Source organism: Epithele typhae (genome assembly GCF_022376455.1).
Source record: "Epithele typhae strain CBS 203.58 chromosome Unknown BXZ73scaffold_36, whole genome shotgun sequence".
In the NCBI taxonomy this organism is placed as follows: domain Eukaryota; kingdom Fungi; phylum Basidiomycota; class Agaricomycetes; order Polyporales; family Epitheliaceae; genus Epithele; species Epithele typhae.
In genome coordinates this window covers 156,324-179,858 of record NW_025954227.1, presented here as the reverse complement: position 1 = coordinate 179,858, position 23,535 = coordinate 156,324, and the positions used below count along the sequence as shown (strand labels likewise).

The window sequence follows — 23,535 nt, the reverse complement described above, 5'->3', positions numbered from 1 at the left end:
ACGCTCTGTTACTCACCCCCGTCCCCCCTCCCTCCTTCGCTGTATTTATCGTGTATTTTTGGCCCGCCGTCTCGTCCGCTGTTTCGTTGCTCGTATAGATCCCTCACCACCAACCACCAGATGTATTGTCCACCGCACGCGTCCGCAATATCTCACCTCTTGCTGCTCTTATTCTCGCCTTGCCCGCCCCAGTCCATCCGTATTTTCTCTGAGTCGGCCAGTGGGCGAATGTCCAGCTGGTCTTCGACCCCGCTCCCAACGGATCGCACACGCGAGACTCGATTCTGGAACGGACGGCTGCGCTCCCCCGCCCCTCGTGCGTACTTTTTCGTTATACATATTCGCCTCCACCCCTCCCCCTCTTGTCGATTGCCGCAGGCTGTATCTCTCTTCTGCTTTCTTGGTTCGCTGCGCAATGCTCTAGTGTCCCGGACCCCGTTCGCCAGCACGCGTCTCACGAATGAAATCACCTCCCTTGGACGCGCGCCGCGCCAGCTGCTCGTCCGTTATCTCTCAGCTCCGATCTTCCCGCCGCAAGACGGGGATCACTGCGAGGATGTGCGCATCTGCGCCATGGCGTCATTAACCCATGATCCCATGATTCCATGGGCTCCGCGGGCGTGGGGCAGATCTCGCCTTGTCGGACGTCCCCCCCTGATGCATTGATGCTGATGCCCGCCGGCTCGTCCGTAACGCGACATCCGGCCGTGCTATCTGCGCCATTGTCGGGGCTCGGGAGGGCGGCTGCTTAAAGTGCATTATATCAGGTGCTCGACGTCGCGCCGACATCACCGAGCCGCATTCGTCCCCGGCCGGGGGCCTGTTGGTATTTGATGCTCTCGCGGACGAAGATCACAGCGGGATTCTGCGCGCTTGGACGCCGTCCACGTCCGCCATCCGACATCGTCACAGATAGTACTTGGACACAGCGCCTGCGCGCGCGCGACGCCGCGGCGCGATTGATCATTGGACGCAAGCCCCGGATCGCGATACTACTTATCGCGTATCCCACGTGCCGCGGCGCGGAGCTCGCCGCGATCCACTGTCGTCCCGTGCGGAGGGCTGGTTTTGAGTCTCGAGTCTTGACGACTCGACGGTTCGGCGTCCGCCTGGGTGACATGCCATGGCACGGACGCAGCGCAATCAAGCATGCGAGTGCATTAGTACGCCGCGCCCGACGTGGCGCGCCGGAGACCCACCGTGGCCGCCGACGTCCATTCCCCGGTCAGACGTACGGTTCTGCGGACGCCGCGCCGAGGGCCCAGCGCGCTCGTCTGACGTGCGTCCCTGTTCACGTACACAACTTGTAAAAAAATGCGGCGGCCGGCGAGGCCCCGCGCGCTGCCGCCGTCAAGTGAAGCGTGGTGCCGAAGCTTGACAGAGGAGTCGAGGCGAGGCGTTCACGCGAAGCCAACCAGTGCGAGTTCGGTCTCGCGCTCTCCATGGAGTGCTCGAGAGCGTTTGCTGCTCGAGCCGGTCACCGTCAAGCTTCAAGGCCAACTGTATATGTATCATGTATGTACCAACATGCTCGCGAGCGACGGCGCCCGGGCCGCACGCAATTATTGCCGCCTCTGATGGCGGATCGGGTCGGCGGCGTGCGCACTCTAAAGTGCGCCAGCGGCTTAGCGACGACGTCTCGGCTAAAACGCTCGCCTCCCTCCATCCTGCGCACCCCTGGCAGGCACGCCGCTTCCCGCTTCGAATTTCGATGTTGCGATCGCACGGGCGTTGGGCAGCGTTGGGACTCGGCGCGACTGGCGAAACCTCGGAGGAGTTACTTGAACGGCCTAAGCGGCCACTATATCTCGACACGTGCGACGACAGCTGAGGGAAATTTTGGAACGGGGCCCACTGATATGCAGGCGAGTCGAGTCAGGTCGAGGGTGAGTAAGGTACCTACTGCGCCGTCAGGGAGGCTGACAGTCACGTCCGGAATTCTGTCCTGATGCGCCCGCCCGCCCAGGCCCCAGGGAGGAAGGAGTGCTGGAACGACAGAATCAGACGCTACGCGCGTACGTTCCGGCGACCCTGGTCCGTACGTGCGTGCTAGAAGAGAATATTCGCGGTGCTCGGGCGAAAGCACGTACGCACGTCGCCGCGCGCGGATCGAGCCCTCGGCCTCAGCCGGCGGGTCACGGCTCCAGACGCCCGGCGGGACGCGTGGCCGCATGCCTACCGGACGCTCTGATGGAATCGGTCGAATCGCCTTTTCCGCAACGCCCCCCCGACTCCCGAGCGAGCCAGCCTCGCGCCGCGTCCACGGCCGGCGTTCCGCGGCGCACGCTGCTCGATCGTGCGCGGCGCGCGTTTGCACGTGCGTGTGCAGCAGCCTCAGCCTCAGTCAGGGGCGCGGTTCTTTTGGGGCACGCCGTTTTTTTGCAAGCGTGAAGCCTCGTGGGACGGGTTGTGCACGTGACGTGGAGTCGTACGGACGTGGTTCGCCTCGGTGCAAGGCCACATATGGATGGAACACGCTGCGTGCGGAGCCGGGCTGCCGGCGCAGAACGAGGCCGTCAGTTTTGACAGGGAGCACGGACAGAGGACGCACGTACCCCAGCAGCTCAGGCCATGTGTGCGTCTTTCTAGGGTGAGTCGCGCGAGCTCACGATCTTCTCGCCATGACAGGAGGCGCGGCAGTTTCTTTCGTGATGGCTGCCAGTGCGCTCGCAGACGAGGAGTGAGCTCGGGGGCGCCTACGATTGCTATAAGCCGCGCGCCCATGCCGCGAGCTCGCGCGAGAGCGAGAGCGAGAGCGAGGGAGGGCAGAACCTGCAGGACGGTCCGCTCGTCTATCACGCCAGGCGAGATCGCAGGCGGCGGCATCGTGATGGGAGCTCGACGCCACAACGCCGCCGCAAGTTGCCGGCCCCTGCGGCTTATGCTGGCCGTCGTTTTGGTTTGATTAATCGTCCAAGACGCCGCCTGGCTCAACGGGTCTGCCCCGCATCACAACGATCACGACATCTCGACAAGGACCGCGCCCTTCAATCAGCGCAGACGAGCATTGCAATCCCGGATCCAAACCCCAGCTGTCGTGTCCCCGCGCCACCGCCCGCCCATCCCTCCCAATCCCTCCCTTCCTTCGACGCCCCTCCGACGTCATCGCTGTTCCTCCGCACAGATAACCATCGCCTCAACGACTACGCCATCGCCCCATGCTCCCGCTGCGCTGCCCTGTTGATGGCGGGACCACCAGTGCCCCCACGGCTCCCCACGGTCGCCCACCAGGCGCAGATGCTGATTCGAACGGGGACATACCCGATTTTGGCTGCCCGCCGACATGGCGTAGACGGTCGCGCGGGGGTCGTCCGTCACTGGTCAGCCGGTCATCGGCCACCCCCAGCGGCGCCCACGCCCGCGTCGGGAGCCGGCGCGTTCGTCCCCCGGAACGCCCTGCTCAGCCCGGCCCAATCCAATCACCGGTCCGGCGAACGCGTGCGGCAGCAGGGCGGCGGGCTCCGAGTCACGTCGACATGCAGGCTCCGAATTGTCTTCCTCGACCGGCCGCATGTGCCAGACCTCGCACGTACGATTCTCAGAATACCTAGGTATGTACCGCCTACCACAGGACTCGGCCCTCGAGGGCGATAAAACAAACGAACGAATAAACGTCGACAGGCTGCCGCGGCGCCTGGGGTGCGAACGGCGAGCACGCACCCCTCACGCCGACGCGGCAGCAGGAGCGGATCCGGAGAAGAAGGAACAAGGGCGGCGTCGAAGCGCAGGCAGCAGATGGCGCGTGCAGGGTCCGCGCGCCGGATAAGGCTAGATGCGCAATGGGCTGGCAACCGCCGGGGGAGGGTCCGTCTATCGCCACAGAATTTCGGACGGCGGCTTGGAGGCAGGCTCGACGGGCGTGCGTCCGGGCCGCAGGCATGGCCCGCGTTGGCTGGAAGCGCGCGGGTCGTGGTGCCAGTGGGCCCTCGGCGGACGTGGTGCGCTGCTTCCGGTGGCCAGTGCGCTGCGATAGGACGGGGCACGAGTCCGCTTCGGGGCACTCGGTGCCCAGGTACGCTGCGTCTGTACTGCGATGGAACTCACTCTGCAGCCCAGATTGCTTCCACCCTCGTGGTGTCACAAGGATCGCAGTAGTCGGGCTTGGGTAGTACGTACCCGGAGCGGCACGTTTGTCTCCGCCGTCGCAGACTGGGGTGGCGCCTTTGCACAGATCCGACAGTGGGACGTACAAACGAGTGCTCCGAGGGGAGCCCCACAAGCGTTGAGAACAGTTCGGCGGGGGAAGTCGTACCGTGAAGCAGGCTCTGGTGCCTACAAGCACGCTGCGTCAGCACCACACGCAACCCGCACGTTTATACGCAGCGAATCCGATTTTCCGCGCATCGCGGACCGTGCTGAACACTACAAGCGCCCCATCGCCCGCCGATGCGTCTCGTTCTATAGGTTCCATCGGGTCCACCGGCGACCGTCGTGCTGTGCTCAACGGCCTCGCCGGCGAGAAACTGTGATCGCCATGGGTATGAGGAAAGCTCGGGTGGGCATCGACCAGGCTGACGGCCACGGGGGGCTGGCGAGGCCAACCAAGGCCCGTTCCCCCGCCCGTCGCGGTGCAAACGTCAGAGCCGGCTAGGTGGGTTGTGGGTGGGTGAAAGGCCCCGCTGTCGTCCTCCGCGTGCTGTGCGCGGGGAGGGGGAGCGGTGGGAGCTTTGGACGGCCCGTTGCGGGACGAGGCGAACGTTTGGGCAGAGCCTTCCGGGGCTCGGCGACGTCGGCGGAGGGGAGGAGCGGGGGGGGGGGGCGGGGACGTGAGGACGAGGTTCGGCGCAGAGATCTCGGGATTCGCCCGTGACGTCCCTGCAGCGGGCGGGTCTGCGTGAGGGCCGGGCGAGAAGGTCGTCGGCCGACGGCCATCGCGGGAGGCTTCTCCTCCGCTGTGATTGGCGATTATGCGTACAGGGAGCGCCCGACTTCGTGGACATGTACAAGAGCCGTGAAATTTCGCGGCTGGCCCAAATTCTAGAAGAACTTCCCCCGTTGCGGGGCAGCAAAGTGCGCGGTCGCAGAGAAGACGAAGAAGCCGCGCACCGGACCCCGCCGAGGGCGGCGGCCCCCAACCCAATCATTCCGCGATGAGGAGGCGAGGGATGTGCTGGGAAGAAGGCGCTGCGACTCGCTCGCCTGACGCGCCCACATTGATGGCGCGGGGGCGCATCGACGCACATAACCGACGCAGGCCCGACGAGGCGGGCGTGTGCGGAACTTGGAAGAGATGCATGTGCGGATGTGCGGACAGCTCCGGCTGGGCACCTGCGGACACCTCGGGCGCGCATGTCGACGGGAGGGCGGGGCGAGACCGGGGGCCTGGACGATTAATTGTTTGAGCAGCCGTCTTTGATCCCACATCAACGGCCGGGCGACGGGACGCACCGTAGTCCTGGCTCGAGGCTCGACGGCGCTCGATCGAGCGTCGAACCTTCTGCGCGAGGCCGGCGGCGACGCGCGCCGCCGTGCGAGGGACCTCGTTCTCCCGCCGTCTTCTAGGCAACGTGGGAAGGCCGTCCGATTGGCCCGAGCTCTCGGCGCGCAAACGCCGACGAACGCTCAGGCCTCAGGCGGGCGTGCCAGCGAACCTGCAGTGGGTGTGGCCAGCTCGCACGGGTGGCTGGCAGTCGCGCTGCAGCACGGCGGGCGGAGGGAGCGCGAGGGGTCCGGGCGGTGCGGGGGAGCGGAACTCTAACCACCGCGCGGCCGCGGCGGACAGGATCAGAGACGTGCGAAGGATCTGCAACCTGAAACGCGAACACAACGCCCGCGCTCCCGCTCGCTTCGCGCAGCGATCCGGCGGGTGCGCACAGAGGCCGCGGAGCGGACGGGACGGCGGCAGGCGTAGGGTTGGGGGGAGCTCGGGGTGTGTGCGGCGCGGGTGGGCACACGTACGGTGTGCTCTTCTGCGCTTGCCGCGCGGCGACCACCAACCTATAGGGCGGGCGCGGTGGGTTGCCAGTATACGTACGACCGACCTCCCGGCGGCCAGTGTTCCCAGCGAGATGATGCGGGCACCAGGCGTGGGTGGCAGAGAGGGGCTCGGCGGCGGGGCTTCGGGATGCCGTTCGCTTCCGCGGCGTTCGACTCGCTGCCCGCGGAGTTGGCTCGACGAGGGATGGGCACGGCGTGTGGGGAAATGTCGGTGTCGGCGCCAGCTCCCGAGCTTCTGCAGGCCCGGGCGACGTGTGGACGCAACTCTTGCAAGTGAGTGGGTGAGCCCAGATCGGCGTGGGACCGCAGGTTTTTTGCGCCTGTGCTGGTGGACACCAGCCGCACGGTTCCCCGTCGAATTACGGATCGCACGGAAATGTACATGCGATGACGGATCGACATTCGACAGCGGGGATGATCGATGAGGAGGCCGACTCCTCGCCATCCGTCCGTGTGGGTCCGTATGCCAACCACGAATGCGAACCTCTCCGAACGTTGTCGGGCGGACCTTTCACGCCTTGGGACCACGTCCACCGCCTCGACGGAGGAAGGTGGCCTATCCGAATGATCCGGCGTGGACACGCGCGTTCGACTGGCGTCGAATCCAAGGGGACCAGGCGAACCTAGCAGATCCACATTCATGTGGGCGCAACGTAAGGCTGCACTCCGAGACCTACTCACCGGCACATTTGGCGCGTTGACACACGTCCACGGCACAAACATCGGATGGCGATCTCTGCCCTCTATGGCTCATGTCGTCGAGAGCATTCGTGATCCGCTGTTTTGCGGCGGCTTCATGGAGCGACATGTGCATCGACGACGGGCGGCTTGAACTTTGAAGCTTGAATCGTCGGCCGGGCCGTCCCGATCAAGTGGGGCCTGAGGCGGTGTCGGGTTCCCCGCAGAGGACGCAGTGGACCCCGGGCCCAAGTAGTACTGCAATGTGGCCGGCGATGCGGCAGCAGCGGAGATGAGCGACGTGCGAATCGACCGCGGCGGATATGTTGATAGCAGCCTGATAGCCCGGCCCTCGGACAGACCACACAGCCCGCTCCGGTCTGATCTTGGGTAGACGGTGCGTGAGACGAAGACGCCCCGGCGATGTGTGGGAGAGGCAATGAGGGAGATCCGAAAGACGCACGTCCGGGCGTTCGCTCGCGCGCGGGGGATCTGCTGGGGTCTGTCGCCTGGCGAGAGCGCGGATGGGCGAGGCGCGTTGGCAGCTCTCTCAGCCCGCCGCCCGGACGAGCACAAGGCACCGCCGCAGCGCGGCGTCCGCTGGCGTTCCTGCATCAGTACTTGAAGGGCTGCTGCCACGGTGGGGTGCGGCGGTGCGCTCGCAGTCGTTCTCGTCCTCTGTCCTCCGTGCTTCGGATTGGTCTGGCTGATCGCTGCAAAAACAGAGGAGAAGGGGCCGCGGCATCAGTCGGCAGTGTTCAGAATGATCTTGAGAACGCCCGTGACAGCGTGTTCGAGGTTGGCAGGCACGGACGTGCCTGAGGGACCGTCGTGCGTGTCTGCGAGAGTTCGGCCAGTGCACCGTGCCACGTCGCCGGCGGTAAATGAAAGACCGTACGCATCAATGCGCCGATATCGAGCGTGACGTACCCGTGACTGCCTGGACGCGTTCCTGGAATATACAGGCGGAGCTCGATCTCGAGGACACCCGGACACCCGGAGGTTGTCGCTCCGAAGCCGTCCAGAGACAGGTCCCGAAAGCTTGTGCGCACTGCGTGTCAATCGGGCTCGGACTTGCGGTGCAAGTAAGTTGCGGCGTAGTAAGCCCTCGAGCGAATGACGAAGGGTTATTCGAACAGGTGCACGCTGAACGGGTGCACACCTAACGCTGATGACACTTTTAGGGCACCGATTTGAAAGGCAGAGACGAGGGAGCAATCTTGGTAGAACGCGCTCGATGATTCATTCCGAAGTAAACAAACACAGATACAGGACGACGCACTACAACAGCCAAAGACGAAGGGAGAATGTGCCAAGTGCTGATTAACCGCGCGACCGTAGAGAAGTTATACGGCCAGCGGTATGCCCAGCCCAAGACTCGCGAAGATCGCTCTGCTCAGTCTGCATGCCCGCCACGAGAGCGGGCTCGAGGCAACGAACGTCCCACGGAGCAGAAACGCCAGCTCAGAGACCGAGGGAGACTGTGAAAGAGCTCGCTCGCGGGCGCGCTGGACTTTATGCCAGCGCCGCGCACCTGGTCCGTGCGCGGGTCAGCCACCCGGGCGCCGGCCCGGCCAGAAAAATGTCCGCCAGCCACCCGGCTAAACGGACAGACGCCTGGTATATAACCCGGCGCGGAGGCGGGAGGCGGCCTTCATCGAAAGTTACACCCCGCGGGCTGATATTTGGGATCTGTTCTCTGCCTGGCTTCGCGCTCTGGTCTCGAGCGGGTCTTGAACCTTTCGCGGGGGAGAACGAACCCTCCATCTCAAGATCGTACCGGCTGATTCGTGTCGGGGGCGGCCCGTGTTGGAGTTACATCCCCTCTGTACGTAGCAGTGTACTTGGCCTTTTCCAATGCTATCCTCTCCATGTCTCTTGGAGTGAGCACGAAAGATCTCGGCGTCAACAACGCCAGCGATGATTTTTAGGGATTTTGGGACAAGTTGCGAGAGATCATGAAGGCTCCAGGTGCGTGGTCTGCGTCTGGCACACTGGACGCTCTCTCCGCACGCAACTCTACAGCAACCACGTCGCGTACTCCTCCGACTTTCTCTCGATCGTGTCCACCATGACCTTCGCCACCACCCTCTCCGCCTGCACCGACGGGTGCAGCTCGTCGAACCTGCGAGGAGGGGAAGCCCGCGTCAGCTTTCCCCAGGCCCTAAGACGACGAAGAAGAGGAAGAGGAAGACGCACCACAGGAAGCTGTCCGCGTCCGTCCCGCTCGCGACCGTGCACACGCCCGGGTCGCCGGTGGACTCGCCGGGCGCGTACACGCACGAGCGCACGGCGCCGGTGACGTTGAGCGGCGCGGTGCCGTTGAGGAAGCGGGCGGGGTGCGCGTACATGTCCGTGAAGAGCGCGTGCGCGTCGAAGAGGGCTGGGGGCGAGCCGGTGAGTGTGTCCGCTTCGGGTCTGCATGCGAGAACGGACGGGGCAGGGGAGGGGGAGGGAAGGGAAGGAGGGCAGCACAGGAGAAGGACGCACCAAGGTGCGCGCCGTGCAGGGACGGCGCGAGGGCCTGGAGCATGAGCTTCGCGAGCGCGTTCCCGAGAGGGTGAGCTCGCGCATGAACTCGCTCCACTCGGTCGTGTTCCGCGCCGCGGTCCAGTAGTGGTTCGTGTACGAGTCCGGCGCGTACAGCGGCGTGGTCTCCAGCGGGATCATCTGCAGGTGCGCCGGCGCCGGTGAGTGCCTCTCGCCTCCACTCAGCTCCTCCCCTCGGCTCACGCGGGAACGCACGACAGGGAGGGACGACGCACGTTCTGGAAGACGAAGTTGCGCGCGCCCGCGCCGTAGAGCACGCGCACCCAGTTCACCGCGCACGCGACGACGTCGACGACGCTCGCGCGCGGCGCGTGCTGGCCCGTCAGCAGCGCGTTCGCGCCCACGTCGTTCGTCCCGATCCAGAGCGTGTACACCGTCTCGTCCGCGCGGAGCGCGGGCAGCGTCCCGTTCGCGCGCGCGGCGAAGAACGCGGGCAGCTGGCTCTCGAACAGCGACGGGAACGGGCGGGCGGTGATGTTGTTCGAGCACGTCGCGCCCGCCTTCGCGAACGGGTACAGCGCCAGGCGGCCCTCCTGCGCGGCGAAGACGGGCCACATCACGCCGCCGTCGGCGTGCGCGTCCTGTGTGCGCGCGTGCGGGTCAGAGGCAGGCCGCAGGTGGTCCCGAGGGGCGATGGGGAGGTGCTCACGACGTCTGTGTAGGAGTCGCCGAAGGTGACGAGGTTTTTGAACTGCCCGGGGCGAGGGCCGAGCGCGAGCGCGAGGCTTGCGGAGAGCAGCGTCGTGGCGAGGGCTGCGCGGACCATCGTTGTTCGTCGGGGTGATCAAGCTGGTCGGTGAGTCGGCTGCGACGCTCTTTCACGCGTCCTCGAGTGTTCATATATGTTCCGAAGCAGCATCGCGGGCACGCGAAGGGTCACGTACGCGACCCGTCATCTGACGGCGCGCCCGTGCACCTGAGGCTGCCCGGCCGTCCCGGCGGCGTGCGCATGACCTTTTGGGCAGACGGGATATCAGCAGCGGCGGAGGTAACGACGGAGATGTGTCCGAGGTTTTGCCCTCGGGCGGGTAGAAGACAGGATGATATAACGTCACGCGTCTTCTTATGAGATTTGTGAATGCGTTATACAGGTGAGCATTGATGATTTGCGTGCGCCCGAGGTTGGCTTGAGTGTACGGGAACTGATCCAGAATCGTTCTCAGCCTGCTCCAGACGGACTGAATCGGCCATGAGCTTCGCTACAACTCGCATGGCTTGGACAGTTTGTTGTACACCCATCGATCAGAAACCTGGGGGGAATGACTGAACATATTTGGCTCACCACATGTGGCTGTCCTGGTGCGTACGCCCGTGTATGGCCCAGTGTCGCCAGTGCTCCATAGAAGACACGAGTGGAGGGCTGTCGTGACGTTCAGCGGCCCAGTATCATTCACGAAGCTTTCCGGTTCGTTGTGCGTCGAAAAGGCCTGCGTGGACAATCGTCACCCAGTTCTCCCCGACGTCATTCTGTCCAACCTAGAGCGTGTAAATGGTCTCCTCAGGGTCGTGCGTGGGGGCGCCGGTAGCCACCTCGGCGAAGTACACATGGAGTCGGTTCTCGAAGAGGGATGAGAATGGGCGTGCGGTGAGGTTGCTGGATCACTTCCCACCTGAGGGAGCAGTTACCCTCTGCGGCTGCGAAAACAAACCACATGATGGCGGTCGGCATGATCATCCTAGAGAAAAACGGCGGTAATCTCGGCGGACATATATACAACGTCCGCATATGAGTCGCCAAAAAAGGAGGGAGTTTCAGAAAGGAAGTACTTTGAATGAGAGGGGAAGGCTGCTGTTCAATTCAGAAGTGTGGGGAAGTGGCACGGTGCGAGACTAGCTACGCTTTATGCAGCATTTGAACTCCCTCCGCCTTCGTAAAAATACGTGGTAGTGGGCAGGATGCTCCAGGATCAGAAAATCTAGTCATCCCGACGCGCACAGTAGTACTTACACTGATGATACTCCACTTCACTTCTACCCACTTGACTGCTTGGACTGTCCTAGGTGACAGTGAGGTATTGCTTCACTACTGAGTGAGTTTTATGTGGATGGTGGAATGGTATGCGTATATGTAGTAGGTGATGGAGATTGACGGCAGTTATAGTCAGCCTTTGGCCAATGCATGACTTGGGGTGATAATGTTTCGGATCCTCTTGAAAGAACGTCCGATATGGTGTAGTGGCTAACATTATCGCCTCTCACGCGATAGCCCGGGGTTCGATTCCCCGTGTCGGAATTAGTATTGGCAGGTATTTCTTTTTGAACCCACATGCTTGCATGTGTGCACAACGTCACGGACTCCGTCTTTGCATACAGGCCGGGAGTCCGACCGTTCGATTCTCCCTTTCTGGATAGCATTTCTATGGTTTTCCACGTGCTATGATGCAGTGTCCCGTTGATCCTTGATGTTGCCTCGTTGCTTCATCACGACTTTCATCCCCGACTTGATAGTCAAAGTAGGCACAAGCTAGGTCCATGAGTTTTTTTCCTACGGAAAGCGTGCAATCCTCGTGTGAGTCACTGATACTCAAGTAGTGCCTGATGGTTTCTAAGGCCTCAGCTTGCCAACTTTCTAAACCGTCTGTGCAGCTCTGAAACAAGCTTTTAAAGAATATGACTAATTCACGGTGCTGCCTTTCATTGAACTCGTTGGATTTCTTGGCGGAGAGGTCACTCTGTCTTTGATGCGAAACGTTCTGTGGGAGAATGCACCTGAGGTTTGAAACGTGGCCGGAAGTTGTCATTATGCATGCACGTAACACACAAGGCGCTTCACGACAACCAAGTGATGTACCTGTCCGCCGACGGTTCCCTGTGGATCGAACTCGCGATCAACTTCGCAACGACGCGCTCTGCCTGCACCGAGGGATGCAGCTCGTCGAACCTGCCATCTGGTCAGTCCCACCTGAAGGCACGGGGAAAGACGCGAGGTAACGACGGTACGTACCACAAGAAGCTGTCCTGGTCGGTGCCGACGGCGTCGGTGCACACGCCCGGGTCGCTCGTGCTCTCGTTCAGCTGCAAGACGCACGAGTGGACGGCACCGGTGACGTTGAGCGGCGCGGTGCCGTTCAGGAAGCGTTCAGGGTGGGCAAACATGTCCGCGAAGAGCGTGTGCGAATCGAACAGGCCTGGCGCAGTCCATGCGTTAGCGCAGTGACCGATGCTCGTCGTGCACGCGCAGGCGAGGGCCTACCGACGTGGGCCCCCGGGAGGGTAGGTGCGAGGGCCTGGAGCATGAGCTTCGCGATCGCGTTCCCGGACGTCGTGAGCTCGCGCATGAAGACGCTCCACTCAGTCGTGTTGCGCTCCGCCGACCAAATGTGGTTCGGGTACGAGTCGGGCGCGTACAGGACGGTGTTCTCCAGCGGGATCATCTGTGCGGAAAGGCTGGGATCAGCGTCGGCGGAACCTGCGATGGGCCGTAGCGGGCGCTCACGTTCTGGAAGATGAAGTTGCGCGCGCCAGACTTGTAGAGCACGTCCACCCAGTTCACCGCACAAGTGACCGTGTCCACGACCGTCACTCCCGGCGAGCCATGTCCCACGAACAGTCCTGCCACGCCGACGTCGTTCGTTCCGATCCACAGCGTGTAGACCGTCGTTGTCGGGTCGAGCTCGAGGGATCCGTTGGCGACCTCCGCGAAGTAAGACGGGAGCTGGCTTTCGAAGACGGAGGGCGTGGGGATGAAGGTGATGTTGTTCGAGCATGTGGCCCCGGACTTGGCGAATGGGAAGAGAGAGAAGTTCCCATCTTGAGCGGCGAAGACGGGCCACATGATCCCGCCATCCGCGTGAGCATCCTGGGAATGATGCCAGTGTGAGCTCGATCGGTGTCATTATGCTCAGACCAATCTGAAAGACACGTACAACATCGGTGTAGGAGTCGCCAAACGTTACAAGATTCTTGATTTGGTTGGGGGCTGGGCCTACGGAAATGGTGGGCGGTATAAGTGCGCTCAGGAGCAGTAAGATTGAAGCCACCACCGCAGCCATCGCGAGGATCTTTGAAGCAAGGTCGCCAGATGGTAGTGGATGAAGAGGGCGAGCAAGCAAGACCAAGATGATGGACGCTACCACACTATATATGCTTATGAGCTGTTGGAGAGAGCAAAGTTCTCGAACATCTCCAAAGAAAGGGCTTACAAGAAGCAAGGTTCTTCTACATACATATGGCTCCTCGTGACCGCAACTGAGGCGGAAGGAGGAGCTCCGACGATAAACGTGCACGACCGCACGGAGCAAAAGTCGAGCAGACTGGCTCACGGTTGATCTCCCTGACGTAAGTATTTCCCGCGCACCGAGTTCGAATCCCTGTCTCGGAGAATTGTACAAATACTTCCCAGGTCCATAAACAGAATTGGAAAGGTCTTTTGCAGTGATTCTGGGCCCACTCATCTCTTGAAAGACTTGCCGCCGAACAAATGGTCGTGTGACGCTTACCATATGATCGAGGAATCGCGTGGACTACACTACTCAGGGAGAGACCGGGGAAATCGCTGCATATATATCTGCGCTCGCTGATGGAGTAGCTCAGGCTATTTCAATCGGACACGTTCACATTGCTCCAGCTTTGTCGAGACGATATGTCTTTCCACCACCTGATCCAAAAAGTTGGCGTCAAAGAAAGTGAGATAATGGGTCACTTACCGTGCCACGTTAGGCCAGCGGGGTGACTCCAGGTAGTCGTACCCTTGCATCTTCAAGGGAGCTCCGTATCCGACATGGAAAAGATCCACGATTGTCAGGTGCTGCGAAGTGTGGTGAGCGTATGTTCCTTCTCTCGCCCCGATAGTCACCGTAACGCACGTGTCCCGCCAGATATTTGCTCTTCGAGAGCATCGCTTCGTACCCATCGAGCTTCGCCTGTAGCAGCGTCTCGCACTCCGCGACCTTCTTGGGGTCTCGCTCCAAGCCCCGTATACTGGTTGACTTTTAAGCATCGATCGATCCTCTGAAACAACGGAACCCACTCACGGTTTCACGACGTTCTCCAAGAGCAGCGTCCTCGCCGACGGCATGAAGTCCGTCACCTCCACGCTCGCTGCCTGCTCGAACCGCGCGACGGCGCGCGCGTCCGCGGGATCTGGGACCAAGCCCTTCTCGACACCCCCGTACAGGATCGCGGCGTACCGCGCGATGGCACGGCACTCGAAGAGCACGAAGTCGTCTCCTCCATCGGCGCCGGAGGACTCGACGAGGTACGGGACCTGGCCGAAGGGCTGCTGCGTGCGGTAGGCGGCGGAGTGGTGTTCGTAGCCGAGGAAGTCGACGCGGACGAGGTCATAGGGGACGCCGAGCTCCTCGAGCACGATGCGGGCGATCTTCGTGCAAGGCGTGCGAGGGAAGCCGTGGAGGGTGAGCTTTGAGGTCGCCATCGTGTTGTCGGGAATGGTTATGGCCACTGGATGTTGACCCGATATGTTATATACGGGGCGGATGAGTAAGCGGATCAAGGACCGACCGGATCAAGGACAGACAGACTGGCGATGTTGTCCTGTGTGGGAGACGGCTGGGAGAATTGGCAGTGCGAGAGCCGTCTAGGTTCCGATGCAGTCGTCGGACGCCTTTTCAAATTCCGGGGAGAAATCGAGGATCGACCAAAGCGGGAGCGAGAGGTGAAGCCGTCCCGGCGGCGTCGGAGCCTACTCCGGGATGACTGACACATAGCTTACCAGCGGCTGTTTTCGAGTCGCGGAAACCTGTTGACGCGTTGTCCACACCACATGCAATCGGACGCTGATACGACAACTATATGCGCTTGGAAATTTGTGCATTCCCGTTGTGCAGTATATATGCATGCAACGGCTCCCTGTGGCTAGAACCCGCGATGGGCCCCGCCACGATACGGCTCGTCTGGAGAGAAGGGCGGAGCATCCCACCTACGAGTCAGTCAGTCTCTGCATTCGCGGGCGCAGAAGAACGTACCACAGGAAGCTGTCCTCATCTGTCCCGACTGCGTCGGTGCATACGCCCTAGCGTCCCACGAGCTCTCGTTGAGCCTGAGAATGCACGAGTACGCGCAGCCGGTGACGTTGAGCTGCGCGGTGCCGTCCAGGACGCGTTGTGGCCCCGTCATCTGTGCGAGGAGCGAATGCGGGTCGAAGAGACCTAGTGCCGTCATGAGCTTGGTGAACTGGACAAGAAGGACTCGCCAACGTGGGTGCCGGGGAGGGTTAGCGCAAGAGTTTCGAGCTGTCACTAGTCACTCCTGGCGTATAGTCGCCTGTGAGGAGGCGCCGACGTCGTGAGTCGAACATGACCCATCCCGTTGACGACCTCCGTGTAGTAAGTCAGGAGCTGGCTCTTGAAGACGGAAGGGCAGGGGCGGTTGGTCAGGTTGTTCCACCACGGGAAGAGGGTGAGGTTGCCGTCTCCAGCGGCGAAGACCAACACATGATCCCGTTGTTCTACGAACATGCTCTGGTAAGCATATGTACGTGAAGGAAGAGAATATTTATTACAGGGTCGCAGAAAGCGACTAGTTCTTGATTCAGCCGGGAGCCGGGCCTATCACAATGTCCGGGAGACAACGAGAGACGAGGAGTCCTACGCAACTCAGCCCATGCATCTTGTAAGCCGTGGATGTCAGAAGAACGATGGTACACGGATTCGGGAGCACCTTTTATGCCGGTGGAGAGGCAGAGTGGTCAATTGATGAACGTGCAAAACGGACCGCCGGACTCCGTTGGAAGGACTCACCATAGGTGCGGCTGAAGAGCGATTTTATTTGTGAGAAGGGGGTTGAATGACGGCAGGAAAGGGATCTTGCAGCGCACGAGTAGTGGCACAGATTTCAGTGGGTTGCTTGACCGCTGTATGCAGAGTTCGTCACAGGGTGGCAGGAACTAGCAGGATGATGAATTGACAGGAACGAAGGGGCGTGAGTTCACTACAGGGGAGAAAAGCATGTATGGCTACAACGACAAACATCCCGTATTGAGATGATGGGGTGTGTGGGGTATGAGTACAAGATGGAGCGACTACTCATCGTCACTGTTTCCAAACACAAGCTCTTCACCATCGTCCGAAAAGTCGTCATCGCCTTCCAAAAATGTAAGCTTGCCACTGCCACCACCGCGATGTCGAGCAGAGGTCAGGATGTCATGTCTAAGGGATGACGATCAAAATACGCTGACAGTTGATGCCCAAGGTGCGTACCGTCTAAGGAGCTCTTCGATGCCCTGCTTTGCCTCCCAGTCCACCCGGACCCATGAATGAACGAGTTCTCCACCACGATAAATGAGGAGTGTTGGGAGAACGTCTGTGTCCACGTTGTCGTCGTCCTCTTCCACTTCATCGTTGTCATCTTCTCCGCCCTTCTCGTCGTCATCATCGAAAAACTCATCCTTCTCTTCTATGCGGGATCTGCTTGATACATTGAGGCCACGCTTGGGAAAGCGAGAGAGGTTGAACGTAGAAGCATGGGCGAGACCGGGCGTTGAAGTGGATGATGCGAAGCCGATCGCTCCCGCGCGTGCTCGAAGAAACTTCGTGTGCGGATGGTTTATTGCGAGACGGGTGAGGGTGTCATCTATGATCGCACAGCGATCCAAGGACTGGCGAGCCTAGCATGAGGCGAGAGAGGAGGGAGCGGAGTCGAAGCCACTCACCGAGTCGTAGATGTGCACCACCACCCACACGGTTCTGTCCTCCTCCTCCACTGCCCGCACGTAGCTCCGCACGCCCACCTCCCGCAGGTGCCCGAACCGCCCTGCCTTCTGCTTCCCCATGACGTGCCCGCCCGCCCTCACCTCGAGCCGCGCCTGCTCCGCACGCCGCTCCTTCTCCTCCTCCGCCCACGTCTTCCCGCCGAGGCTCGCCTTCTCCATCGCCTTGTCCAGCGCGCGCACCCCATCGCCCCGCTGCTCGCGCGCGCGGTGCTCCGCCTCGGCGCGGTCGCGGATGACGCCCTTGACGCCCGTGCGACCAGGGCCCATGCCAATGGAGTCACCCTGCTGCTGAGAGGCGACGTGGGCCTCGATGGTCGCGCGGCGCTCGCGGTCTGAGTCGTACTCGAAGTCATCATCTTCAGTGGGCCAGGGTGCGGGGCCGGGGGATGGGGAACGTGAACGGACGGGGGAGTTGGAGGCGGAGGCGGGGGCGAAGAACTTGCCCGAGAGGACAAGGTCCTCGATGTCGCCGTACTGTAGACAAGACCATAAGCGATATGCGACATGTGTTTTCATAAACCTTACCATATTGTTGAGGCACGTCTACTCGAGACGATGGCGGTAGATTCCAAGAGAGGCGTGTCATGAGAGAGGAGCTGCGACTGCAACAAAGCATCTGGGTGGCCCAATACTTTGATACCATTGGCAAAACAATGAGCAAGGCCCAATGGTCTAGTAGTATGATTCGCCCTTCGGGTTTCCCAATCCGGTCTTTCAGATCACGTGGGCGAGGTCTCGGGTTCAATTCCCGATTGGGCCCTTTTTGATCTCCACGAGGTATTTTTTGTCTCATCCATCCTTCTGCTTCATTATACATGCGGCAAACGGGAGGCAAGAGCGAACATCTTCCCAAATGGCAAGCAGAGAGGTGCTTGTGCATGACGTCAGTCTTACCGCCAAGGGCAGTGCTGCGTGGCATTTCATCTCCATCACCACCATCATAACGTCAATATATGAAGCCACACCAACGGGCAGTTCCCTCCTTCTCTTCTTTCCCTTTCTTTCTTTCTTCCCCCTTTCTTTCGAGCTGTGCTCGACTCAGCCTGTGGCTTATCTTTTCGTTTCAACTCGTCTAATCCTTTTCGCACATAGTCCTCGTACATTATCCCGGTCCGATTCACTTCGTAGCAACCGGAAGCTTCAACATGGTCTCCACCACTATCAAGCTCGCACTCGCACTCGCAGTCGTCGCCCAGTCCGTCAGCGCCGCCCCGCTCGCCGTGCGCGTTACGCAGGACGTGTCGGATGCGACGCACGAATGGACGCAGGCCTGTGTGAGTGCTGTCGCTCCGCAGGAAACCATCTGTTAATCATTGCACCGTTGACAGGTCAAGGCGGGCGGCGGGAGCTCGTGCAAGAACCTCGGCCTGAACGCCGTGAACTCGCTCGCGGAGACCGCGAGCGTGTGCGCCCAGCAGGACGCTGCGGACGCGATGGTCGACTTTGCCAAGTCGCTCTTCAATGATCAAGACATGATCCGCCTCGCGCAGATCTTCGTTCAGCAGCCGCGCAACACGGTCAGTATTAGGAGACCCTACTCTCGCCCCGTCCAGACCGACCGCTAATTCCGAGCCGCGTGCTTTCTGCCAATGATACACAGGCCACGAACCAGTCAACGCCGTACTGCCAGGACGACCCGAACAACAAGGAGCTGCTCGGGCTCTACCAATGCCAGTTCGCAAGCGCGAGCAACACCGCCTTTGTGGGCGGCGCGCAGCCTGGTGAGCGTGGCACCATCCCCGCCCGCCTCACCGCGCCGCTCGACCCCCCGGGCTCGTGCCCTGCGCACCCCGACGGGCCCATCCCCGACGGCGAGCAGCTCGTGCACCTCACGCAGGACCCCGGCCTCGACAACGTCGTGCTCGAACCCGCGGTCGCCTCCACCCCCGGCTCCTCGTCCGAGGTCTCACTGACGGTTCCCGCCAACGGTGCCACGCTTTTCTGCCCCGACTCCTCCTCCAAGCGCACACTCCGGAGCAAGCGCCGCGCGAACTTCGCTGACAAGCGCGCGGGCCAGAGCACCACGGGCGCGGTGCGGCCGTGGCTGCTCGCGTGCACGCGCTCGGGCGGGTCCTCGGAGGAGTGCAGCACGGTGGCGGTGGCGGCGATGAACGCGCTGCTCGCGGGCGCGGACGCGTGCGCGCAGCAGGACGCCGCGGACGCGATGGTCGCCCACGCGAAGGCGCAGGACGACGCGGAGATGCTCCGCCTCGCGCGGATCTACGTCCAGCAGCCGCGCAACACCGTGAGTCTTCCCCCCCTTGTGTCCGGTGCCGTCTCGCGTTGGGGCTGACTCTACCGTGTGGGATCGCAGCCGACGTCCGAGGCGGTCCCGTACTGCCAGCGCGCGCCTGCGAGCGCGGAGCTCGCGGGCCTGTACCAGTGCCAGTTCCAGAGCACGGACCAGGGGAACTTTGTCGGCGGTCTCAAGGCCGGCGATGCGGGCACCGTTCCGTTCGGGATGACCGCGTCGCTGAGCCCCGCCGGCTCGTGCGCCGCCAGCCCGAAGGGCCCCGTCCCCGACGGCGTGCAGCTCGTCGATCTCGTGAAGGATGCGTGCAACGCGTAGATACGTATATGCTGGACTTGGACTTGATCGTGTTGGACTCTAGTTTCGTAGCCAACGACCATCGGACGTTTGTACCGGACTTTGTGTACTACTATCTCGCACTTGGATTGAGACTGGAAGGTGACTCGCTCACCGCAACCTGTGAATATGCGCGAGGGCTAGCGACACACCTTCAAGATAAGGCGACGATGTGGCCGTTTTCACCCGTCGCGTTTACTCGCGTTTGCACAGAGAGAGATGGGGCCATGTGTGCGGGGTACCCGTCAATTGCGGGCCCCGATAGACTCGCTTGACACCTCTCGACAAAGCGCCGTCGTCCCTTGACGGATAGTCGGGAAAAAAGCGCACACTTGGAATCTTTGATTATTGCGTATGTATTAATCTACTGTACCGCTGATGGATAGGTTGTATGAGGGATAACCCCACAAAGTCGTTGATTCATATTATCGATCGATGGATATCGACGGCTGCGGGGAGCACCGGTGAGCAAGTGAAGCCGACCCGAGCGCACACACTCACCTTTACCATAGACCACTGCACCACAATCTCCCGCACTCGGCTGCGAATCGCCTTTTTGCACCCCTCGCATTCGACATGGTCTGCCAGCGGGCCCAACGCATTTTCAATTGCGCACACTGAATAGTCTACCACAGCTCACCGTGTCAGCTGCGCATCCAAGCACGACCGACAACCGTACGTACCCGGCCGCGCGTCCCACGCGACGTAGGCGGCCGCGAGCCCCCACGCCCGCGAAACCTTCTTCTGCGCCGCGAATCCGCACCGCCAGCTCTCCGCGTGCGTCTCCGGCGGCCGGACGAGCATCTCGCGCAGCGCGCGCACGCGCCCCGTGTGCAGCGCGAAGAGCCGCTTCAGGTACAGCGCCCCGACGCGCTCTGCCAGCGCGTCGGTGAGCGTCTCCTTGCCTTCCGCCTGGGCGGAGGAGGCGCGAGCGAGGAGCGGGAAGGAGAGCAGGTACGCGGAGACGGGCGCGGCGAGCGCGGGGAGATCGTGCGCGGCGGCGAGCGCGTAGACGGCGAGGGGCGCGAGGGGTGCCCGTGCGAGGAGGAGAGAGAATAGGGGCGTCGCGGGCGCGACGTGTGTTTGTGGGAGGCAGCCATACGAGGGCAGGGCGTCGACGGCAGCGACAAGTGTGCCAATGGTGGGGTTGTAGGAAGCGCTTGGAAGGCCATAGAGGGCGTGGAGGAGGACATTGAGCGTGGGCGAGGATAGAGGAACTGGTGTGGCGGGCGGAGGTTTTGAGGAGGGGGACCTGGGTTTGCGCTTTGGGATGAGATTACCGAACCGATTGGAAGAGAGGGAGAGCAGATGAGCGGCGTGGACATAGAAGAGCACGCCGTCCAAAGACTTGAAGACTAGGTCGGGCGGGTCGGGCAGGATTGTTGAAGCTGGGTCGAATGTTGTCGAGATTGAAAGCGTCGGACCCGCCTGTCCGATTTCCATCGGCGGTGTGGCAAGCTGCTGGTTGTTTGGATTGGAGTAGAAACCGGATGTACTGCCACTCGAAGACGGGTCGACCAAATACCGGGAGTTGTCCATAGTGTCCGCTGGTGTGCGGTGTCTGTACGGAAGACAATGGGGGAAGAGGGAGTGAGCCACGCTGTAGCCTGAAGATCTTTTGGGATCGCGGCGTAGGCAAAAGCACCGGATTGTATGCCGTAAAGTCGGAGAGCGATGGCTATGGTGAGGTGGCGCCTCTATACAAGCCTTGCGACAAATCGAACAGGGCGCTCCCCGCATGCCGGAGGTTCGGCAGTCCGCTCAATTGCGCGTCAACGCCCACGAGACGATGTGAACATGTTGAACGTGCAACGATACCCCGCACAAGTCCGAGACTATCGGCTCCCCGTCTTTGTCTTGAATTGATGTCCTCATAGAAAAGATGGCTCCGTGCTCTTCGAGTGCCGAGCGATCGCGCGGTACGCCGCGCTCCACTTTGGTACCGGACTCCGTAGGCGCGCGCGCCGTCGCGACGTTCAAGCAGGGGGTAAGCATGAAGCTGACAGACTTTGAAGTGTTCGCGGAGGCGTTGGCGACCGAGGGGATCGTGAAGCTGCAAGTGCATACAGGGTGCCTTGTGGTCTGAAAAGTGGAGACAAAATGGTGTTTGACGATTGATTGGACGGATACGATGCGGAGCTCTCGAAGACCAAGTATCTGGCGAGAGACATGAGTATCGATGAGTGGGAACTTGGGGGACTCACTGCATTGATAGCATCGTGGACCTGTTCCATCTTTTATACCGAGCGCCCGTGAAGGTGCAAGAATACGACTTCTTGGAGTCTGCGCACTGGTCAAACGTAGCAAGGTGAGTAGCTCGAGCTTTCCAGAATGTTCAGCGCGGTTGATGCGGTCTACCTGCCCAAGGTGGTGGAAAAACTTCACGGCTCGAACGAAGTGGCTGCAATCGCGATCTGGCACTGGCACTAGTTAGTGTGGCTCGCTGTGAAAGCAAAGAGCAGGGCTCCATTAAAAGCAATACGCTACCGGCCGTCTAAGCGTCAAGATACGAGAAATGGTCCGCGCGGTGCCTTCCGAACCTCCGTCATCCTCACCTCGCCCCGTTCACGGCGCCCCCGCCCCCTCTCCCGTTCGCGTTCCCGGGCAATATCGCCGGCGCGCTGGCGTGTGCCTGCAACGGACTGCCCCGCGCGCCGCCGCCGAGCATGTTGCGGTACGCGGTCACGGAGTTGTGCGTGCTCCAGAAGGAGTCGTACGTCAGCCCACCGCCCGCGCCAGGGCTCGCTGCGGCCGGTGCTGCGGTCTGGGTCGAGGTCGGGGTCGGGGTCGACGCTGAGGCCGGGGGCGGGGGCAGCGGCACGGGCGACGACGCGGAGATCATCGAACGCAGCGCGGCGAGCTGCGAGTCGAGGTGCTCCGTCGGCTCCATCGGATCGAACGGCTCGCGGAACGATTGGGAGAGCGCGGTGGCGACGGACGACGTCGACGCCGCGGCGAGGGTGGATGACGACGCGGCGTACGTGTGAGGAGAGGAGGCGTAGACGGGCACGGGGTCGAGCACCGTCGCGGTCGAGTCGGTGCGCGAGAGTGGGTAGCGCGTGGTGCCGCCGGGGCCGGCGAGTGGCGCGCGGGGGGTCGGGGCACGGGAGGTGCTGGGGCCGGGAACGGGGGTGGAGGGAACGGAGAGCGTGGATGCGGAGTCGAGGCTTGCGAGGGAGGCTGGGAACGCGTTCATGCGTCAAGGAAGGTAGAGGTGTGTGGGATGGAGGAGACGTACCGCTTGCACCGAACGTTCCGTTCCCATTCCCGATGTGCTGCGCGGTTTGACTGGGGTACCTCTGAAGGGATGAGGCTGCGATATTCTCTTGCTGCTGCACAGGCGTAGCGCTGGCGAAAGTGGTGGGATGGTGGGAGGGCCGACCATTGCGTCGACCCCCCGGAGAGATGACGGGATACGGGCGTGTTAGGTGGGTGTGGCGGAAGTACAAATTTTCGACTTCGCTCAGACTTTGTCGTTGCTTCTCGGGAATTGTGTGTTTGTATATGCGATATGTATGCAAGATATGGACGCACCCAGCCATGCTCGACCTTCAACTTAGCGTACTGTAAGCGGACGCGAAGTTGGCCTGAGAGCTGCACACCGAAGGATCGACGTGTAAGGAAGGTCACATATATAAAGCAGAATAAGACGCACGTAGTTCGCCTTTGCCTTGTCTGCTACCATGCCTTTCCCCCGCTCCACCTTAACTTGCACCAAGATGGGATCCAACTCAGTCTTGCGACGTTTTGACTCGAGGATCGGCTGGTTCGAAGTGGACGCCTCTGACATACTCTTGCGGCTATTTGCAACAGAGACGCGTCGATAGTAGCAAGGAGGACAAGATAGGGAAACTGAAGGCTGAGGAAAGTTGAAGGACAACGGTCGCCATCGGCGGTGGCGGCGGGCCTCGAGGCGCGCGCGCAAACAGGCGTGTTTTGTCACGTGGTTTGCCGCCACGGCACGCTGAGTCCTTACATCAGCAAACTCGGTAAATCTCACTCAAAAATTGCGCGCTTATCTAACGCATGTGTATGCATTGACCACGACGCTTTACTTACTCGGACTTACGCGGAAGTAAAAGGGATAAGTATCCACTCCAAGACTATTCAGGCC

General features: G+C 61.5%; 8 protein-coding genes and 2 non-coding genes across 10 annotated transcripts; 4 read left to right on the top strand and 6 right to left on the bottom strand.

The window, feature by feature from the left end:
* Positions 1 to 8,634: 8,634 nt before the first annotated feature.
* Positions 8,635 to 9,931, bottom strand: BXZ73DRAFT_102971 (uncharacterized protein; the record flags this gene model as incomplete). Its single annotated transcript, XM_048015430.1, has 5 exons — positions 8,635 to 8,740; positions 8,815 to 9,033; positions 9,194 to 9,285; positions 9,381 to 9,746; positions 9,815 to 9,931. 5 exons carry the CDS (start codon positions 9,929 to 9,931, stop codon positions 8,635 to 8,637), a joined length of 900 nt encoding a protein of 299 aa, XP_047876251.1.
* A 1,395-nt stretch (positions 9,932 to 11,326) lies between these two features.
* On the top strand, positions 11,327 to 11,398 carry BXZ73DRAFT_t139. Its single transcript has one exon. It is a non-coding gene; the product is annotated as a tRNA-Glu (tRNA).
* A 536-nt stretch (positions 11,399 to 11,934) lies between these two features.
* BXZ73DRAFT_102970 (GDSL lipase/esterase) lies at positions 11,935 to 13,157 on the bottom strand (the record flags this gene model as incomplete). The annotated part of the gene is made up of 5 exons (XM_048015429.1): positions 11,935 to 12,046; positions 12,110 to 12,293; positions 12,359 to 12,539; positions 12,602 to 12,964; positions 13,032 to 13,157. 5 exons carry the CDS (start codon positions 13,155 to 13,157, stop codon positions 11,935 to 11,937), a joined length of 966 nt encoding a protein of 321 aa, XP_047876250.1.
* A 547-nt stretch (positions 13,158 to 13,704) lies between these two features.
* Positions 13,705 to 14,539, bottom strand: BXZ73DRAFT_49493 (glutathione transferase; the record flags this gene model as incomplete). Its single annotated transcript, XM_048020259.1, has 4 exons — positions 13,705 to 13,762; positions 13,812 to 13,912; positions 13,971 to 14,085; positions 14,139 to 14,539. The coding sequence occupies 4 exons, from the start codon at positions 14,537 to 14,539 to the stop codon at positions 13,705 to 13,707; spliced, it is 675 nt and encodes a 224-aa protein (XP_047876249.1).
* Positions 14,540 to 16,144: 1,605 nt separating this feature from the next.
* BXZ73DRAFT_78790 (uncharacterized protein) lies at positions 16,145 to 17,362 on the bottom strand (the record flags this gene model as incomplete). Its single annotated transcript, XM_048022936.1, has 4 exons — positions 16,145 to 16,271; positions 16,323 to 16,729; positions 16,775 to 17,308; positions 17,360 to 17,362. The coding sequence occupies 4 exons, from the start codon at positions 17,360 to 17,362 to the stop codon at positions 16,145 to 16,147; spliced, it is 1,071 nt and encodes a 356-aa protein (XP_047876248.1).
* A 133-nt stretch (positions 17,363 to 17,495) lies between these two features.
* On the top strand, positions 17,496 to 17,594 carry BXZ73DRAFT_t140. Its single transcript has one exon. It is a non-coding gene; the product is annotated as a tRNA-Pro (tRNA).
* A 385-nt stretch (positions 17,595 to 17,979) lies between these two features.
* On the top strand, positions 17,980 to 19,403 carry BXZ73DRAFT_102967 (uncharacterized protein; the record flags this gene model as incomplete). The annotated part of the gene is made up of 4 exons (XM_048015428.1): positions 17,980 to 18,108; positions 18,163 to 18,351; positions 18,435 to 19,079; positions 19,149 to 19,403. 4 exons carry the CDS (start codon positions 17,980 to 17,982, stop codon positions 19,401 to 19,403), a joined length of 1,218 nt encoding a protein of 405 aa, XP_047876247.1.
* A 443-nt stretch (positions 19,404 to 19,846) lies between these two features.
* BXZ73DRAFT_102966 (uncharacterized protein) lies at positions 19,847 to 20,960 on the bottom strand (the record flags this gene model as incomplete). The annotated part of the gene is made up of 3 exons (XM_048015427.1): positions 19,847 to 19,870; positions 19,923 to 20,047; positions 20,105 to 20,960. The coding sequence occupies 3 exons, from the start codon at positions 20,958 to 20,960 to the stop codon at positions 19,847 to 19,849; spliced, it is 1,005 nt and encodes a 334-aa protein (XP_047876246.1).
* A 579-nt stretch (positions 20,961 to 21,539) lies between these two features.
* BXZ73DRAFT_49553 (uncharacterized protein) lies at positions 21,540 to 21,733 on the top strand (the record flags this gene model as incomplete). The annotated part of the gene is made up of 2 exons (XM_048020269.1): positions 21,540 to 21,604; positions 21,637 to 21,733. Coding segments are annotated over 2 exons (162 nt in total), but the record flags the coding sequence as incomplete, so codon positions are not given.
* Positions 21,734 to 21,972: 239 nt separating this feature from the next.
* On the bottom strand, positions 21,973 to 23,211 carry BXZ73DRAFT_90954 (uncharacterized protein; the record flags this gene model as incomplete). The annotated part of the gene is made up of 4 exons (XM_048025813.1): positions 21,973 to 22,601; positions 22,660 to 22,900; positions 22,956 to 23,015; positions 23,077 to 23,211. The coding sequence occupies 4 exons, from the start codon at positions 23,209 to 23,211 to the stop codon at positions 21,973 to 21,975; spliced, it is 1,065 nt and encodes a 354-aa protein (XP_047876244.1).
* Between the last annotated feature and the right edge of the window lie 324 nt (positions 23,212 to 23,535).